General features: G+C 40.9%; 2 protein-coding genes across 2 annotated transcripts; both read right to left on the minus strand.

Annotated features, from left to right (window-relative positions):
* Positions 1–352: 352 nt before the first annotated feature.
* Positions 353–5,103, minus strand: LOC308080302 (creatine kinase, testis isozyme-like; the record flags this gene model as incomplete). The annotated part of the gene is made up of 7 exons (XM_080422101.1): positions 353–560; positions 936–1,125; positions 1,263–1,386; positions 1,658–1,829; positions 2,595–2,727; positions 2,935–3,089; positions 4,911–5,103. 7 exons carry the CDS (start codon positions 5,101–5,103, stop codon positions 382–384), a joined length of 1,146 nt encoding a protein of 381 aa, XP_080278227.1. The 3' UTR covers positions 353–381.
* A 3,837-nt stretch (positions 5,104–8,940) lies between these two features.
* Positions 8,941–20,162, minus strand: LOC308080298 (NLR family CARD domain-containing protein 3-like). The gene is made up of 9 exons (XM_080422094.1): positions 20,055–20,162; positions 16,623–16,768; positions 16,108–16,248; positions 15,903–15,980; positions 13,570–15,358; positions 13,306–13,476; positions 12,186–12,359; positions 11,953–12,008; positions 8,941–10,370 (listed from the first exon to the last, which is right to left on the minus strand). The coding sequence occupies exons 2-9, from the start codon at positions 16,741–16,743 to the stop codon at positions 9,826–9,828; spliced, it is 3,075 nt and encodes a 1,024-aa protein (XP_080278220.1). The 5' UTR covers positions 16,744–16,768; positions 20,055–20,162; the 3' UTR covers positions 8,941–9,825.
* Positions 20,163–20,480: the final 318 nt, after the last annotated feature.

The following is a 20,480-nucleotide window of genomic DNA, read 5'->3' on the forward strand; positions in this document are numbered from 1 at the left end:
GAAGCCAGAAACACTGCTATTGTGAGAGCAGAAGTGGCCAATTGCATTTTAGGGAAGAAAAATAAAACCCAACCTAAAATTACTTTTAGTAGTACTACTACTTCCTAGAAATGTACTAGAGTAAAATATATGTCTTGGAAAGGTATTCAAGTAAGAGTAATAAGTATTTTTTTTTTTAATCTAATACTCAAGTACAGATCCAGTCACTCACCATGATAAATACCACAATAGTACATTTTAACACTAGTCAACCAGTTTGCATGGATAAAACAACTCAATGATGAGAACATTTTTTATTCCCTCCTCAAATCCACCCTCACATTCAAACCACTATGTGAGAGTTAATGACGAACAGTAACGGGGAGGTACAAGAGGTTGGGCTTATTTCTGGTTGGGCATTATGTCATCGATGGACTGTCCCTTCTCCAACTTCTTCTCCATCTCAACCATTAGCTTGACTCCATCCACCACCATCTGCACCAAATCCACCTCAGAGAAGCCCAGCCTGTCAGCATTGGAGATGTCAAACGTTCCGCCCACAGCAGCCGTGTCAACACCACCTGAGAGCGAGAGAGAACAGAGTGGATGTTGGGTGATACTGTTCAGTCTAAACCCTATCTATCCAGCTATCTGCCTACATCTATCTATATGCCTATATAGATATATACATGTTTACCTCAATCCACTGAGCTTTTGCCACTTGTCGAATGTTCACCTATTAAGACATGCCCAGATTAGGGATGCTAGGGTTTGTGTGGTTAACCACTTTAACCCTGGGTCCCTATTTTGGGCACGTCATAGGCGAGAACGTTGAAACATGGATTGACAAGCGTGTGGTTATCTACATATGAAACATTGCAAACTGCTGAAAAGAAAACATGCAGTGAAGTAGCGATGAAGTTTGAGTTTGGGTTGTATGGAGAATGTGTCCTCACCAGTTCCACGTTTCTGGAGCCTTAGCCTCTTCAGAATCTCCTCAAATTTGGCGTTTTTGCTCAGGTTAGGCAGTTTGACATGCACTCCTGCACGCAGGCCAGTTCCCAGGTTAGAGGGGCAGGTAAGCACGTAGCCCAGGTGCTCGTTCCACATTAATGCATGTCCTCTTTCTTTGAGCAGGTCCTCGATCTGTAGAGTAAACAACGATAAGTTAGAAATAAGTTTCTTAAACCCTATAGAGGGTCCCTATTCTGACATGCCCAGAATAGGGACCCTATGGTTCATGTGGTTAAAACCTGATCACCCGATTTGTTTTCACTACCAACCTTGGTGAGGCCAGTGCAGAAGCGGTTGAAGACTTCCTTCATGTTTCCTCCCTTCTCCATGGAGATGACACGAAGATGGTCCTCCTCGTTGACCCACACCAGGAAGGTCTTGTTGTCATTATGCCTGTCATACACAACAAAAGCAAAGCTCGTTTCATCTACCAATTGAAAAAGCGACACCTGGACTTGTATTGAACTGCACTCTGTGCTTTTTTGCAAACTGTTGAGTATTCAATCAAGCCATAGCACAATTACCAATAGAAGATAACCATTAATCAATCGACTGCATCATGTATACTAGTACATATTTTTTTCCTTAAACATGTATGCATGTTGATTTCTTTCTAACAAATTCAAACAGAGGAAACCAACTCTAAATGGTCAAAGGCCCCTACCAGATGCCCCTGGCATCAGGCCAGTCGCGGCCCATCCCAGATGCTAGCAGCAGAGGAGAGACTGGCTTGTCGAACAGGAAATGGTCGTCAATGAGCTGCTGTTGCTCGGCGTCAGTCATATCCTTGAGGGCGTAGTACTTCCCCTTCAGGTCTCCTGACAGAGCGTCCAGAGCTGCATGGGAGGACAAGCGAGTTCAGAAAATATTGAGTAGACTTTACTTCACTGGCAATACTACAGGAACATTATAACATCCACCACTAGAGGGCACTCTGTGCCAACTTAAACAGCGGCCAACATTCTGGAAATATTGACGTCCATACCATAACTGTAATCTTAATGACACATTCTATCACAGCACTATTGACTTTGTCACAACATTGCTTCACTCAACTCCTACTAGCAGTGAAACAGTGACTGTAGCACACATTAAACACACCAGACTAATGCACATGTACAGTATGCCTTTGTTTTTTACTTATACAGTAGGCAATTTTTTTAATGCCTTTATTTGGACAGGACAGTAGGCTGACAGGAAATGGAGCTGGGGAGACATACAGCAAAGGTCGTCGGGAACGGGAGTCGAACCCGCGACACGCCGTCATGCTGGATTACCAGTTTATGTGGCATGTGCCTGAACCGCTAGGCCAGCAGACGCCCCACAGTAGGCAATTTTGTACCCCTTTTCTGCTAATTTAGTCGTTATGCTAATCAATTCCTCTCCACTGCTGTTGTACTCTACCAGCTCACCTGCCACTAGTGAGGAGCCCCCAAAGGGAGGACTAGTGCCTCCAGCCAAGCCTCCCGTTTAACACCCCCCACTGACAGGTGCCGGCCCAGCCCGTAGGAGTATGTGCAGCGACAAAGATCAACCTCCCCATCTCGAACACTGGCCAATTCTATGGGTCAAGATAGAGGACATCCTCTATTCTATTGTACCTTCAATAGAGAGTTTCTCCACAGCCCGCCTCTCTCCACGGCTGCAGTGTGGCGGCAAGGAGATACCACGGATACTCCTGCCTGTTCGGACGCGGGAGCTCAGGACATAGTTGGGGTCAAGGTCATCTCCACCCTGAGGAAGGAAGAGCACAGTAAATTAGGTTAGGATGTCTTTGTGAGTGCTGCGTTTTTAATCATCGACAGTTTCATCTGCCAGGTTGAGGCCTAAGGCTACACATGCTAGTGTACACATGCAAATGTGTGGAAAGCATTCTAATCTCCCATCAGCATTGTGTTCGACTAGAGGTTTGAGCCATGTAATGCTGTATCGCAGCAGTACCTTTAGGTTGGCAGGGTTGAGGTCGGTCTTGTGCTTGTCTGAGGGTTTGTAGCCTCCGTGTCGGTCCTCAATCACGGGGTCCAGCAGCTCCTTGAAGACCTCGTAGGTCTCCTCGTCTCCAGCCACGCAGCCCACTGTCATAATGAAGGGATGGCCTGGACAGACGGAATACAGTCAACACGAGACCATCATAGGAATATAATATTTTAGTCCCCTTTAGTCGTGTCAGGGCATTTGTGACTGCACATCTGCATGAAATTTACCCATCCTAAGTATTAGGAGTAGGAGCGTCACGATTCTGGAAATATGGATTACATTTATTGATTTCAAGGTCACAATTCGATTCAATGTATGCTTACATTTTACACTGTTGGATAGAATTATGCAATTGAAATCCTGATGGCTTTTGCACATTAAGATACTCTACCATGTAGAGGCTCTTCCATTATGCAACTGCAGTGTGCGCTCCAGTCTTCACATCAAATAGCAGGTGCCATTAGCTCTTGATGGCAATATGATGTCCATTTTAAAGTCATGGATTACATTCTTACTCATTTCAATTTTTGATTGCTAACATGCCATTAATGCAGTGCCCCTGGGGAGCAGTTAGGGGTTAAGTGTCTTGCTCAAGGACACTTCCAGCTCAGACTGAGCAGACTGGGGGGGCAAACCAAGGACCTTCTGAATCCCAGACAGCCTCTCCATTCAGCTATGGCCGCCCTAAAAAACCCTCACCTCACATGCATGTTGAATTTGAACATGACTTATTTTGACCCTTATGGGTCAATCCTTGTCTGAATGTCACCATCTATGGTGACATTCAGACACGCTTTCACAGTTCCTTGCACATCTCCAGGGTGAGGAACTTGTGGTTCTAGTGCCAAATTAGATCTGTTAACTCATCCTCAGTCGCTGTTCATTTTGAACATCTCTGAACTAAGTATCAAAAGACGTATTCTACTACACGGTGAAGGCAAATTACCTGCCATGCTACACATACAGGGGCGCAGTAGCCCATCAGATTGTCTTAAATTCTACTTGAAAGGGTTTGAATACGAGCATGCATGGCAATTAATTTCATTTGGCTGTGGTTGTCAACAAAAACACTACCTACCTACAGTATTCATAATTTAGAGCTTCCTGAAAATATACATTACATTTAAATGGTTAAGTGTCCAATTCACTTTTTATTTTTACCAAAAATATGACCTGACAACAGTGAGTCTTTGTTGTCAAAATGTATTAAATTCCTAAATTGGGCCTTTTGGAGGATAAATGTTGTGGGCTACTATAAATATAGGCGAATCTAGCTCTTCAGTTGTTTTTTAAACCAGGTTTTATAAGTGGACAAGGTCACAGTGAAAAGCCTCTCCCTTTCTGGGAATGATGCATTAACACTAATACCATGGAGGCTGATTCTCCTTACGAAACGCCATCGATCAGAAGCTTAAAGCAGCTTGGAGGGTTAGGGTGGGGTCATAGAGTTATAATATATCGGGTGGAGCCTTTTCCTTGTTCCCTTACCCAGTGGTGTAAAGTAACGAAGTACATTTACTCAAGTACTGTAATTAAATACAATTTTGAGGTACTTTTACTTTACTGGAGTATTTCCAATTGTCTAAACTTTTACTCCAATCCATCTCAAAGGCAAATATTGTACTTTCACTCCACTACAATTTGAAAACGTTCTTTGCAGATATAAACTACTACATTATATAACATACATTCACCACTTTAGCCTCATTTTATACGTAGGCTTTTTTTAAATAGCCGATCTACAAGCTCACAACGCGTGACGTTGTGAGCTTGTAGATCGGCTATTTTCAAACATTTTAGTACTTAAGTACATTTTGATACCAATACTTTTACTCAAGTAAATTTTGAAGTCCGGACTTTTACTTGTAACGGAGTACTTATTGCAGTATTGATACTTTTACTCAAGTAAAACATTTGAGTACTTTTTCCACTGTTCTTACCTGGGTTGTCGATCCCGGTCTGAATGACATCATCCAGAGTAAATCCACTGGGCGTCTCTTTGCTCCTCAGCTTCTCGTACATGGCAGGAGTCAGGACCTTGGCCATGTGGTTGTTGTGTTTGGTCAGGTCTGGAAACTCCTGCTCTGAGGTGTACTTCAGCTTCAGCTGGTTGTGGGTGTTACCGAAAGGCATGATTGATCCTATAGACGCCAGTGGGGGTGGATGGAAGACATGGATGCATTAATAAAAAGGCAAAACAAAATGCCCTAGAAATAAGAAAAAAACCAGGGCAGCAAAGATCACAGATCTGATTATTTCTTCATAATAAATCTAAGAATGTAATGCACCAGGATCTACAGAGATAAGGCGAGGGCTGGATTGGAAGACATTGAAGGTTACAATTTTATAGAGTGAAAACATTTTTTTTTTTTAATTGAATGCATGTAATGTCCCAATTTAAAAAGATTTAGGCTATGTTCACCAGAATCCGTCATGACTGATGACATAAATCCTGACAATAAAATATGATAAAAATGTAGCCTTGAAAATGAAAACTAATGCATGTTGGTCAAATCCGAGGGGGGGAAAAAAAAGTTTCCTACCTGTTGTCTTCAAAGAGCGTTATGACGGAGGAACAAAGCGAAGACCAGCAGCTCTGAACGACTGAAGAGTGAAGATAATGATCTGCTTGCCTGCTTTATATGATGCTGTTGCCTCCCATTGGCCAGTATTTGTAGTCCATTCATTCCATTGGAGGCGCTGTTATCTTTTGGAGTTAATTGGACTGCATTCTCCAATGGTATGTGTGACGCCCCCCTGGGGCCTTTGCCAGGTATATTCTGTTGCAGTGCTGATTGGAAGGTGGAGGTAATCAGGGGAAGGGGAGACACCTGCCCACTGTCTCCCACAGAATAAAATACCTTCACTTCCTCTACCCTTTCTCTGCTGCCACCAGGGCAACACCCAAACACACAGAGAGCATTTGTGGTTCTATTACAGTATGTTTGCATTATTTGGCAGTAGGCCTGCCTCATTGTTTGCATCATTATTATATTTGTAAATCAAATCACCCATGTTCTGTTAAAACTCTCGTCTCCCCTTTATTTGTTGTGGCCTAGAGCCAGGCCATAACATATGATATAAATTGTGCTTCAAGGGATATTTCACTTTCACAGACATTTTGGGTCATTTTATCGTCTACTCAGGCTTTTGTGAGCACCCTGGACAGTTTTGAAGTTGCTTGATTCAGTATTTTGATATTCATTTTATCAGACACGCCCACTCTTATATAAACCCATTGTAACTTCAAACTCCATTTTAACCATGAAAGATTAATCGAAAACACCCTTGGTTCTGGTGACTGATATTGTCCTTCTAATACGTGAGGAGACCGTGTTTTTTTAATTCATTTTTTAATTTATTTTTAATATTTTTCAAAAAAAATAAAAAAATAATAAGAAAAAAGTAATCGAAAAAACACGCCCCCTCACATCTTAGGAGGGCAGGATGAGTCACCAGAACCAAGGACGGGTGTTTTTGATGAATCTAAAATGTAAAAAATGTGGAATGCCTAACCAAAAGCAGTGAAGGAGAGTAAAACCCTATACTCTCCTTCAAAACTGCCCTAAAAGAGTGCCTTCAGGTGGCTGCAATTCAAAACTGGCCCCTGTAAAAGTCATAACCTAACCCCCCCCCCCCCCCCTTTTTTTCCACTTGAACTTTTTACTGTGCATATTTTTGTTTTTCTTATTTTCAATTTGTAAACTGTTTATGATGTTCTGCATAGTAGCTAGTGTATATCTGTCTGTCATTTAATGTCACTATGAATTGAGTAGGCTACTAGGCTACATTTGAAACAAGCCATTAGGCTTTAATGGGCTTTTCAATTCAATCCTATTTAGTTGACCTTGTATTTAAACTGTACTTTCATGTGCTTTTTTTCTGCAAACTTCTAAATAAAGTATTCAATCAAAAGTCTAACCGGGAAACTAACTAGACAGGACTCTCATGCACCCTGTCTCCTCATGCCCTCTGGGAGGCGCTACAGTTCTATCAAAGCAAAGACAGAGAGACTCAAACAGATCTTCTTCCCCAGAGCCATCATTGTGACGCAAACATGCACTGATTCTGGCCTGGAAATCTCGTGAAAATAGCCAATCTACAAGCTCACGACACGTTGTGAGCTTGTACACCGGCTATTTTTGGCTGACAGGCTGACGTCTTTAAAGGTACTCATTGCTATATAGAGAGTGTTTGTTCAGTAAAAGAAGTCTCCATGTCTCTCCAGCTCTTTATTAAACAGCAAATGCATTTTCAGGTCGGGATACCAATTTGATCCAATCAGGATAGAGAACTCAGATAGGATACAGATTAAACAAGTGAAATTGGAAGTGAAACACTATAACATTTAAGCTGATAAATGGGTACTCTTTCCTGATTGGCTGACATTTTGCAACCCACCTTAAATTGTATTTTCTGTTTACTAAAGAGCTGGAGAGACAGGGAGACCCCTGTTACTGAATAAACACTCTATATTATAGAGTATAACACTGTTATAGAGTATATAACAATGTTTACTATCAGAAAAAAACTGTAATTGTATATATTTTATATATGTAGCCTAGTAGCTGGCATGTCCAAGACACATTCCTCTAAGTCCAAAGGACAAGTGAAGTAACAGTGATCCTTTAAGTCAGTCAGTGGTTCTCGAACTATTTCGTGCCAAGGACCCCCAAAATAATGATGTGTGTGTGTGTGTGTGTGTGTGTGTGTGTGTGTGTGTGTGTGTGTGTGTGTGTGTGTGTGTGTGTGTGTGTGTGTGTGTGTACATATATATATATATACACACACACACACACACACATATATATATATATATATATATATATATATATATATATATATATATATATATATATATATATATATATATATATATATATATATATATACACACACACACACACACACACACACATAGGAGCACTGGGAATTAAAACTGGGATCACTAGGAACAGGAGCACTAGTAGGAGGAACACTAGGAAAACCACGAAGAATACAGAACACAATGACTTTCACTTCAAAATTAAAAGGAACACAACTGAAAAGTAAAACTGTAGTAAAGATGGAACACAAGATTTTTTTTTAAATCAACAGACATAATCAACTAAAACTGAAGTGCCTTTGAGCAAGGCACTGAACCCCCAACTGTTCCAGTGGAGCTGCTTAGTGGCCCTTGGCCAACAGTATAAGACTGTGGTTGTACTAGTCAGCTCCCATGTTTTAATGTGTGCGTGTCTGTCTGTGTGTTTCTACTGTATATGCAGGGCGTTGCTGAAAATGAGCACTTGTGCTCAGCTACTACCCTGGGTAAATAAAGATCTTTTGTGCAATCACAATTGTGCAAAAATCTTGCACAATTGTGATGTGATTAATCCTATGACAAAGGATATTAATTATTTGTTATGTATTCAGAAATATGAATAATGAACAGAACCTGCTTTTCAAAGAGAATGAAACAAGTTGAAGTTTATTGTCATAAAACTCAATATTAACAATGCACATCATTAGCAGTCATGACATTCATGTCCAACTCAACTTTACATAGTAATAAAAATAATAGTATAGTGAGTGATTACATCAAGACAATATTTAATCAATCAATCGTGACATTTTCTACTTTCCTTGGATGGATGGATACAATGGATCCTAACCAATTTTAATCTCAGTCAGTGGGTGCACATTTAACCAAATGGATCCTAATCTCTCAAGACAAATTCAGCCAGCAGCTGACAAAGATTTTCTTTTCTTTTTTTTACCAAATGGGTTCCCTGATTTAATGGACCCTAACCCCTTTGTAACTCTGAGATGGTACAAATGAAACACAGGATTACATAGTTTGTCTCGGTTCCACAGATACATATTGTGAAAATAGCCGATCTACAAGCTCTGCGAGGCGTTGTGAGCTTGTAGACCGGCTATTCTCACAATGTTTGCCTCTCTCGTAGGTAATATTTGACGACCATTTTTTATAGTATAGTTTGTTTGACGTAGTAATGGCCTAATTATATTTTTTTAATTACTTTTTTAGAGGTATTTAAATGTCTTAAAAGATCCCAAAATTGTCACTTTAGAAATGTGCAGATACCCTGTATACACTTATACTGTATGTCGGTTTGTTTACTGTTGAGTGAGAAAACAATGTTGCACATTAAGCTAATCATCTGGGGACCCCCCAAAATCATTTGCGGACCCCCAGTTTGGGAACCATTGTCTTAACCCATTTGTAACTGTCAGAGGGTACAAATTACACCAAATGGATCCTAACCTATTTGTCTGATAGGGTACAAATTAAACCAAATGGATCCTAACCTATTTGTCTGAGAGGGTACAAATTAAACCAAATGGATCCTAACATATTGGTAACTGTCACTCATTCATAAATCCTCATTCATAACCCTCAGAGGGTGCAAATGGTAGAACCAAGTGGGCCCTAACCCATTTAGTTCTGAGAGGGTACAAATTAAACCAAATGGATCCTAACCCGTTGTGTAACTCTGAGAGAGTACAAAATAAACCAAATGGATCCTGATGCATTAAGTAAATGTTTCCTTTTTGAGTACTGAGTTGAAACATGTATGCCAAGTTTGTTTGCGTTATGTTTCCCTCATAGTGTATTGGTTTGATGTACCTTGGTTTGACACTTTGTTTCCTTTAGATTAAAATCATCAACTGTTCCATCAGATGTATCATCATCAGTTCACCTCCATCACTGCCATTTCCCTGTACTGTACTGCCATAATAAATACTTAAAGACTTCTATCCATCTGGTCCGCTGGTCCTAATACTTTTACCAGTATTCCGACGTCTGAGTACTATTCCAATAACAAGCTAACATAGCCTACAAATGCAACACTAACCCTCCTCCTCTCTCTGACACACACACACTGAGGAGTCAGAACTCAACCAGAAACCAGCATAGAGGGGTTCAGTGAATGTGGACTGGAAGGTGTGCAGGTGTGTCAGTGTGTCAGAGGACACTGTGTAGAAGGACAGAGTGCCAGTAGGACAGTCCAAATACACTCCTACTCTATTGGAGCCAGAGGGACTGACAGGGAGGACAGTGAACTTCCTATTGTGACACACTCTGTACCGGTTAACATCACTGTCACATTCCAGACACCAGGACTTGTTTCTAAAGTCACTGCCACTACCACCACCCTTTCTTTGTATTCCTCTGTATGTCACTGCTATCTCAACCTGTCTACCACTCCACTCTACCTCCCAGTAACAGCGTCCAATCAGACTCTCTTCACACATCACATGTGCCCTGTCTTTAAATCTGTCTGGGTGATGAGGATACTTCTGATCCTCTTCCACGCGTGTCACCTTCCTGTTGTTCTCAGACAGAGAGAGGCAGTTGTGTGCTGTGTTTGGATTCAGTGTGAGTTCACACACATCTGATGAGAGAACAAGATACAATACAACACCAGGTTACAAACAAATACAACTTAATAGTGATGTATAAATATTACTAATAAATGAAATGAAGATAATTCACATATATTAACCACTTATGCCCTATTTTATACTTAAAGCTTTTCAAAAATAGCCGATCTACAATGTACAAGTATACAAATGGAACCAAATCATGCTAACCCATTTATAACTCTGAGAGGGTACAAATGGTACCAGACAACTCTTAGATTCATTTTAGAATATATTTGTATTGAGCATAATTGAGCATAGATATATGAAGCATAGTTTGACGTCGGGGCTCTGATCTATTCATTCCCTGTAAGCATGAACATTTGAATTAATGTTACATGCCAAATAGAATTACAGGGAATGAATTAAGACCCCCAAGGGGAATCTAGAAACAGAGCCTACAGGTGGATGCCGGGGAGGCGGTGGGATTGCAAACTTGGTCAGCAGCAGACAGCGAGGCTAGGCAACAGACAACAGAGGAGACGGCAGAGAGGCAGCAACAGCAGCACAGCCAGGGAGAGAAGCCAGAATTACAGGTAGGCAGAGAAGATTAAATATAAGGATAAGGAGAAGAGCATGTGACTGGTCACCTGATCAGGTTGGCGCTCTGCCTTGAGTTGACTGCCTGAACTAGCTACGCAGGCTGCGCATTATAACTGAGGGTACACATTTAACCAAATACACCCTAACCCATTTATAACTCTGCAAGGGTACAAATGGAACCAAATGATGCTAACCCATTTGTAACTCTTCAGGTCCTTACACACCGGGGGCGTTTTTTTCATGCGAATAATACTTTAAAAAAAAAAAACTAATAAAGTCAATGCAAGCTTCCACATCAGTTTCGTGGAGCGAAAAAGCGTCTTTTATCTTTTATGGATCCTAACCCGTTCATAACTCTGAAGAGGGTACAAATGGAACCAAATGTATCCTAATGTATCTTAACCCTTTCATAACTCTGAAGAGGATATAAATGGAACCAAATGGACTCAGACCCTGAATCTTTGTGTGTGGATTTTGTGTGATTAATTCACATTAATTTAAACTGATGTTTATGTCATGAGTTCATCCACACACAATGATAAACAAAATATTTATTTTTCTAAACAAATGTGAGTTTGAATGACATCACCACATAATAATCGTGTCCCGTTTTTGTTTCGTTTATTTGCGTCTCTACGGAGTGTAAGGACCTGACATTTCCATTGCAGGCGTGCTCTACCAAATAGATTTGGCATAGCGAGTGGTTTTAGAATCCGCTATGCACTTTATAGCGCCCATGGCCACAACTCCAGGCACAAACAACGGAGTCGGCATAATGTATAGCGGGTAGCGCGGCCGTATGATACCATTTTGGGACAGCGCCAGCTGCCTTGTGCGTAATTAACAGGTAGCGGGTAGTGCCAAGGGGTAGCGCAGGACGGAAGATTGGGCCCTATGCCTACAACCCCATCGTACTATTTCTACTATCCTATTAATTGCAACCTCTGACTGGATGTGATAGCTGGATGTGTGCCGTTTTGATTGAATTAATAAAACAGTATGTACACTTACTTGGTGGACACTTTTTTAAACCTCGTTTCAGCCAACACACTCCAACATGGTCAACACTGGGGGTGAGGGAGAGACAAAGTCAGGCCTGTATTTTGTCTTTGAAAATAGAAACAATAAATGATAATGAGTTCACACGATTAAACATTAAACAATGCTATACAACATCACAGTGTTGGCGTACTGTAAACCTACTTGAGCACATTGACACTGAGTGACATCAAGTGCCTCCATACCTGAGAGCCTCTAGGCTGCAGTGTGGATCCTTCTGTCTAGCAGACAGTAGTTCTAATCCTCGGCTTTCTGGATGATTGTCGCTAAGGTCCAACACTTTCAAATGGGATGGGTTGGAGATCAAAGCTGAAGCCAGAGAAGAACAGCCTTTCTCCGTGATCAGACAGCCTGACAACCTACCCCCCCCCACACACACACACACACACACACACACACACACACACACACACACACACACACACACACACACACACACACACACACACACACACACACACACACACACACACACAGTTACCTACTGTATGACTGTACACACTACAAATAATTATGCACACATACTGTAGATGTGCATACACATAGCTAATCATATACACATACAGTGAACATACTGTACACATAATATTTAAAGTAAGACCCAATGCACACAGCATTTTTACGCACCTCAGAATGTGTTGTGATAAATATACGTTACTTTATTTTTCTTTACTTTTGACTTTTTAATTAGGTTTGTAAGTGTTGTATTGCTGCTACAATGCTGAAGAACCCCACCAAAATTATTTACTCTTGTATTCTACAATACAAATCTTGATTTCTTTCATCTTCAGTACATAAACACGGCCTCCTCTACACTAATCTCTCAAGACAGATTCAGAGCTCCGCAGCTGAATCTGTCAGCAACTCCCATTACAACATGTAGAGTTGTTATTAGGAATGAAAACAAAGAGCACCAACGGAAGAGGAGAGTTGAGGGAGAATAAACGGGCCGACATCCGGTCGCTAGGGGAATTGGGCAATTTTTGTATATATTTTTTGCCGATGTATACACCAAATGCCTTGTGCAGACAGTAAATTAATAAGGTAACTCTCTCTCTACAGTGGAAATGGTAAGTGAAGGACAGATACTTCTCGAATGTCACGTGACGTCAAATAAAAACTGGGACATTTTAGTTTAGTGTGCGACCAGTATCTACTTGACCCCAGTATATCGGTGTGCTGGTGATTTGCACCTCTCCTACTACACTGACACAGTTGAGTTAAAGCAGTTGTCAGCGTAAACTCCCCATGTATTTAAACAAGGATTTAAATGTTCACCTCTGGAACAGGTTCCGGAATACTGACCTGAGAGTTTCCAGTATACAGTGCTTACTCGACAGTCCAGCAGAGAGTAGATCGACTCCTCCATCCTGTAGATCATTGCTACTGAGATTAATTTCTCTCAAACTAAAGCTGGAGCTGAGAACTGACGATAACTCATTACAGCATCTCTCTGAGAGGTTACAGCCACTCAGCCTGAGGAGAAAAAAAAAGATTATTGTATTTTATTTTCTATTAAAATAAGATCACATAATATTGAATCTGACCAGTTATTATCAGTGCACCTACTGGGCTCTGTTGGAGGCTTTGACCACTGGCAATAGCCTCAGAAGACACTCCTCTGAAGCAGAGTATTTCTTCAGGTCAAACACGTCCAGTTCCTTTTCTGAAGACAGCAAGATGAAGACCAGAGCTGACCACTGAGCAGGAGAGAGCTTGTCTGTGGAGAGACTTCCTGAACTCAGGGACTGTTGGATCTCCTCCACTAGAGAATGGTCATTCAGCTCATTCAGACAGTGGAACAGATTGATGCTTCTCTCTTGAGAGGGATTCTTCCTGATCTGCTTCTTGATATACTCAATTGTCTTCTTATTGGCCTTAGACATATTTCCTGTCTTCACATCAAGCAGTCGTCGTAAGAGAGTCTGATTGGTCTCCAATGAGAGGCCCAGCAGAAAACGGAGGAACAAGTCCAGGTGTCCTTTGGGACTCTCTAAGGCCTGGTCTACAGCACTCTGGTAGAAGTGATCTTCCTTGTTTCTAAATAGCTTTGACAAGTTGAAGGTTGTTTTTGGTTCTGACAGTACATTGTCCCCAGTGTCAATGAATGACACAAAGGCATAAAGAGCTGCCAGAAACTCCTGAACACTCAGATGGACAAAGCAGAACACCCGGTCCTCGTTCAACCCATACTCCTCTTCAAAGAACTCTGTGAACACTCCTGAGCACACGGCGGCATCGCTGATATCAATGCCATAGTCTTTCAGCTCTGCTTCATAAAAGATCAGTTTGCCATTCTCCAGCTGGTCGAATGCCAATTTTCCCAGAGACATAATGACATCCCTATACTGTGGATTCCTGTCAGATTGGGTCTGAGCTCTGTCTGTATACTTGAAATTATTCTCTTTGATGAAGCGGATGAACATCTCAGTCATGGTCTTTGGTATTGCTCCTAGATCATCCAGTTCTCCTTTTCTCAACACACCCTCCAGAACTTTAGCAATGATGCAACAGAAGACTGGGATGTGACACATATTGTAGAGGCTTTGTGATTTCTTGATGTATGAGAAGATTGTTGTGGCCTCATTCTCATTACTGAATCTCTTCATGAAATACTTCTCCTTTTGAAGGTCATTGAAACCTCTCACCTCTGTCACCCTGTCAACAGACTCAGAAGGGATCTGATCAGCTGCTGCAGGTCGTGTGGTTATCCAGATGTTAGCAGAGGGAAGCAGGTTTCCCTTGATAAGGTTTGTCAGTAGCACGTCCATGGAGGCTGGCTTTGTGACATCGGTCAAGATTTCATTGTCCTTGAAGTCTAAAGAATGCCAACACTCATCTAATCCATCAAAGATGAACACAACTTGGGACCCATCACAGTTGCAGATTTCTGCTTCCTTGATTTCACCAAAGTACTGACGAAGAAGCTCCACTAAGCTGAAAACCTTGTCCTTCTTCAAATTCAGCTCTCGGAAAGTGAATGGAAACATGGAGAGGATATTCTGGTTGGCTTTGTCTTCTGTCCAGTCCAGAACATACTTATGTGTTAAGACTGTTTTACCAATGCCAGCCACTCCCTTCGTCAACACTGTTCTTATTGGGTCATCTTCTCCAGGTAATGTTTTAAACATGTCTTCAAAGCTGATTATCTTTTCTGGTATTACTGGTTTCATGGATGCTGGTTCAATCTGCCTGACCTCATGTTGACTATTGACCTCCACACTCCCTTCCTCTGTGATGTAGATCTCTGTGAAAATGTTATTCAGAAGTGTTTTTTTCCCTCGTTTTGCGAACAAAACCTTGAACTTCTTCTTCAGATTAGACTTGAGTTGTTGTTGACACACAGCAGCAATCGTTTCTAAAGAACCAAGGAGCAAATTACATCAGTAAGGGCATGTTTTGGTAATTGTGGACCACAAATGAGAAGTGTTGGTAATTCTTTACAGGATTCCCAAGGGCTAAACGAAATATAACCGAAAATAGCTACATGCTCACAACGCATCACACTGGTGACAGTGCAACGCGTTATGATCTTGTAGATCGGTTATTGTCGCCGAATGTTCACCTCAGAAGAGGGTTCAATTGGTTAAAAGGGCCACTGAACTAAGGCTAGTGCTAGTTATATCAGAATGGTTCAAAATTAAGATGAAATGAAATGTAACACTATCTGCTTTCACACCCCCCGCCCCTCCAGTCATCAAAAAGATTATCCCTGAGCAATAACAAGTGACAAAGAGTTTTTCTAATGTATCCATGTGTCTTGTGTTGCCTTCACTTAGTAATATTGTGATGATAAAACTATAAATAAAGACTTCTTACTGTTCTCTAGAGTGTTGGCAGTTGAATACATTGGCGGGGGAAATCCCATCCCATGAGTAAAACATTTCTGCTCATATTCTTACCATTGGCTTTACATTGCGGATTAGCAGGTGGGACCTCAATAGGCTTGTTAGCTGAGTCTGCAGATGGAAGTTCAGATCCTGCTTAAGGAGAATGAGGATAATGAAGTGGACTCTGTGAGGGAGCGTGACAATCATGCAGTGGGACTACTGTCATTATCTACCAGTAGAAATACCACATTTGCCTAGTAACAAATATATTTTGTACCTCTGTCTCTGTCTGTGGAGCTGACATTGATGTTGATGTTGACACAACCACCAATGTGACCAGAGATGGTAGGAGACATCACTATGCCCCCACTCTGGGCTTTGACTTGAGCTGGAGGAACTGCAGGTACAACTGAAGGACCTGCATAATACAATCATCAGTGTCAATAAAACTCTCTGAGTGTAAAATGATCCCATTCAATGTTACAAACTCTCAGAGAAGTAAATGCAATAAATACAGTTTTACATGATTAATGCATATAATTGCACTTTATGAATTCAGGTAATTTATGTAGGCTGCTATACAGCATTTTTAAATAAAACATTTAACCGTTCCTGAAATAAAGTTAACTCTTTCTGATGATAATGTGTCTCAACAATGTCACTAGAAATTAAAAAAAATCTGAACTGCAGTTGCTTTTAAACATAATATAGCCAAAGTTATCCCTTTTCTTTCTTTCTTTCTTTCTTTCTTTCTTTCTTTCCTTCATTTCTATTTTCAAATGTCATTGTTACCTGCACTGTCCTCATCTGACTTTTCAGTTTCAGAAAGTTGAAGTTGCTCCATTTTGTTCAGGATCTCCACTGAGGACAGCACAGCTCCCTTCTGGTCACATGTCTTCACTCTGTCATCCATTGATTCACATTGACTCCATTGGTCCCTGAGGGGAAATTCAAGTGTCACTGCAGTCAGAATGATGACTATGATGATGATATAGCTCAGGTATAAGAATTAGCTTGTTCCTCTATCAATTAAACTGATGAATGGGCTCTCCTCCGAGGTCTGACAGAATAACAGGAGGCTCTGAAGTAGTTGTACAGCTTTAAGGTCTGGTATGTAAAGTTGTTATATTGCATGTATGATATTGCCATATTTTACTGTATTTGTACTGCATTGTTAGACATATAGTATTGTATAGTTACTGTATTTGTTTTGCATTGTTGCACAATTTTTATGGACAGAGATGCATGATAAGTAGATGATTGTGATGAATACATGTCTGTGACTACTAGTCAGGACTGGAAATTCTAAATACTGTAACCCCTGTAGGCATTTTTGAGGAAAAGTCAGCATATAGCATGTTTTGAAAGTTCAATGTGTCCCAAATAAGAATCCACCGTATGCCGGTGAAATATTTTTTTATAATGCCTCTGCCAACATGGTTCGGTTTTAGGCGCTGTTTGTATATGTATGTTTGTCTGTCTGTGTGTTACCAGGAAAACTACTGGAAAGATTTTCATTGAACTTTGAGGATGGATGTAACATAGGCCTGGGACGATGAACATATTAACATTCCACACCCACTGCATACAAGGGGGTGGGGAAATGGGCGTGGACAATCTTTGGCAGAAGTCAACAGGCAGCTTCTTTCAGGTTTAAAGGCAATACTTGCGAATATGAAAAATCTGAATGACCCGCTTGGTTTAATGATTATAGAGATACTATGTACCGATTTGTGTGATGTTTGGACAAAATCTGTAGGAGTAATATAAAAAAAAATCTGCAAAAATCTGCCTCCTCGTGGCGCTATAACAGGCCGATCTGAAAAATCGGACGGACGGACGGACGGACGGACGGACGGACGGACGGACGGACGGACGGACGGACGGACAGACAGACAGACAGACAGGGTGCCAACATAGTCTCGGCCACGCGTTCGGCCTGGCGGAGACAAAGATGTGTTTTTAAGTACAGTTGAAATATGGATTGAACAGTTTGAAAAACACTTTTCTGATTTCTGAGCAATTTGCGTGAAACTGTCATCTGTGTGAGCTCCTTTTTCACATGTTCCTGTCTGTCCCTCTCTCTCTCTCTCTCTCTCTCTCTCTATCTCTCTCTCTCTTCGATCTATTCCATTTCCATCTCTCTCTCTCTCTCTCTCTCTTTCTCTCTCTCCATTCTTCATTCACTGGCTCCGTATTATTGCTGCTTGCAGCTATATTTTAACCTTAATATTGTTGCTGTTGGGCAGAAATCTTGCGTCTCCATATTTCAATCTTTTATTTATTTTGTAAATTAAAGGTAGGGTAAGTGATTTACTTTGGTTAAAATAAGTGTTAAATAGCTCTATATTCAAATGGTACTCATTGCTATAGAGTGTTTGTTCAGTAAAAGGAGTCTCCCATGTCTCTCCAGCTCTTTATTAAACAGAAAATGCATTTTCAGTGCTCTTTCCTGATTGCCTTAAAATTTGTCACCTACCTGAAAATGTACTACATGTATATTCTGTTTACTAAAGAGCTGGAGAGACCCCTGTGACCGAAAAAACGCTCTGTAGCAATGATTACTACCAGAATATAGTACTTTAACCTTTTTAACAAAAATCAAATACCCAAAAATATCACTCACCCTTACTTCATCATATCATAGTGAAAATAGCATATCTACAAGCTCACAACACGTCGCAATGTGACGAGTTGTGAGCTTGTAGATCAGCTATTTTTACTACTTTTAAAACAATTTAACTAGAAAAAGTGGTCCTCGGAGCACCGGTCTCCACCAGGTCATTGTGGGCCAGTAATGTTTGGAATTCGCCAATCAGGATGGTATATGAAAAATCGGACGGGTCCGTTAACTTGACCATAATGTGTACGGATTTCAAGATGTTTGGACAAAATGTGTAGGAGTAATATTGCAAAAATTGTTTTGCAAAAATCTGTCTCCTGGTGGTGCTATAATAGGCAGATGTGAAAAGGGTGGCATTTGTTCCTCAACGTAGTGTGAATGTGCATGCAAAGTTTCACCGCAATCGGATGCTGTGTTCATGATTTGCGGCATATTGTTGAAAACGGGCCACTCCTGCAAACTTTAGATGTCAATCTTAGCCAATCAGGATGGAATATGAAAAATAAAACATATCCGTCTTGATCACATGACTATAGAGATCATGTGTACGGATTTGTGTGACATTTTTATAAAATCTGAAGGAGTAAGTTGGCCACCTGGTGGCGCTACAAAAGGCAGATGTAAAATCGACCTGGTGGTGGCGGTATAACAGGACAATGTGAAAAGGGTGGCATTTCTTCCTTGGCCTAGTGGGAATGTGTGTGCAAGATTTCACGGAAATAGCACGCTGCGTTCATGATTTCAGGCATTTTGTTCAAAACGGACCAATCCTGCAAACTTTGGAAGCCAATGTTAGCCAATCAGGATGGAATATTAAACATCTGACAGTTCCGTCTTGATCACATGACTATAGATCCATCCTGTCTACTGATTTGCGTAATGTTGAAGGAATAATATCAAACAATTAGTTTTACAAATGTCGACCTCCTGGTGGCACTATAAAAGGCAGATGTGAGTCAGAAAGCGAATTGGACAGCGTTTTAAACGGTCCAAAAAACGTCCCATGACAATTTTCTTTATTTAACATGGCCAGCATAGCATTCTGACTAAACACACTATGTCATACATGTGTTTAGTGATGTACTTTTACGTTCTAACGTTCCATATTTGCCAGTCTGTGATCCTGTCCGCAGAAATGCCAAGGCCAGCCAATGAGGAGAAAGTGACGAGAAAGTGACGAGAAAGTGACGAGAAAGTGACGAGAAAGTGACGAGAAGTGTCTGTTTACTGATCAGCTCTGTAAGCTATAAAAGGGGGAACAAAAGGCAGTGACAGTGTGACCACGTGCGTTTCGTGCATGCACAACGGATGCGGCCATGAACTGAAATGAGTTTGACACCCCTCGATTCTCGGGCATGGTCATAGCTAGATCCGCAATCTTTTTCACACAATTTGATTAAATTGTGCTATGCAATGCATTTGTCTATAAACCTGTTAATCTGGTCTTTAAGAGTTATGGAAAAGAATATAGCCATAGCAGTTAAGTATTCCATACACATAGGCATACCACATAAACAACTCATCAACGTGATTCAAATGTGAATTCACATACAGATAATATATCTGATATATAATCATCCAGATTAATGTAAACATTTTACCTTCAGGGAGTAGAAGTTGAAGGAAAAGACTAACTCGCATCGATGTGTCTGCTGTGTCATTTAAGTCTGAGTATGGGACTTCCTCTTTCAAACTGACTTCCTCTTTCAAACAGAGGCAAGGAGAGACAATTGGTTCTTTACTATTCATATCTTTCTATGCAGCCATAGCTGGTGCTAGACCATAGACCCCACCCACTCCACTGAGTGGCTTCTCAAAGCTTCAGTCTGATAATCAGGCCAATGCAGCCAAGCATTCGAGGACTTTAAAAACTAGGAAATGTTTTAGACACATTTCTTTACTTTCTTCTGAAGCATCATGTGATTTGAGATCCGAATCACAAATAGTATGTAGGCATTATAAAAAAATGACCTGTAAAAAATTGCAACAGAAACCATTTCAACTGTTTGAGTCTCATAAATATGTTG

Source organism: Gymnoscopelus braueri (genome assembly GCF_963280865.1).
Source record: "Gymnoscopelus braueri genome assembly, chromosome: 24".
Classification (NCBI taxonomy): domain Eukaryota; kingdom Metazoa; phylum Chordata; class Actinopteri; order Myctophiformes; family Myctophidae; genus Gymnoscopelus; species Gymnoscopelus braueri.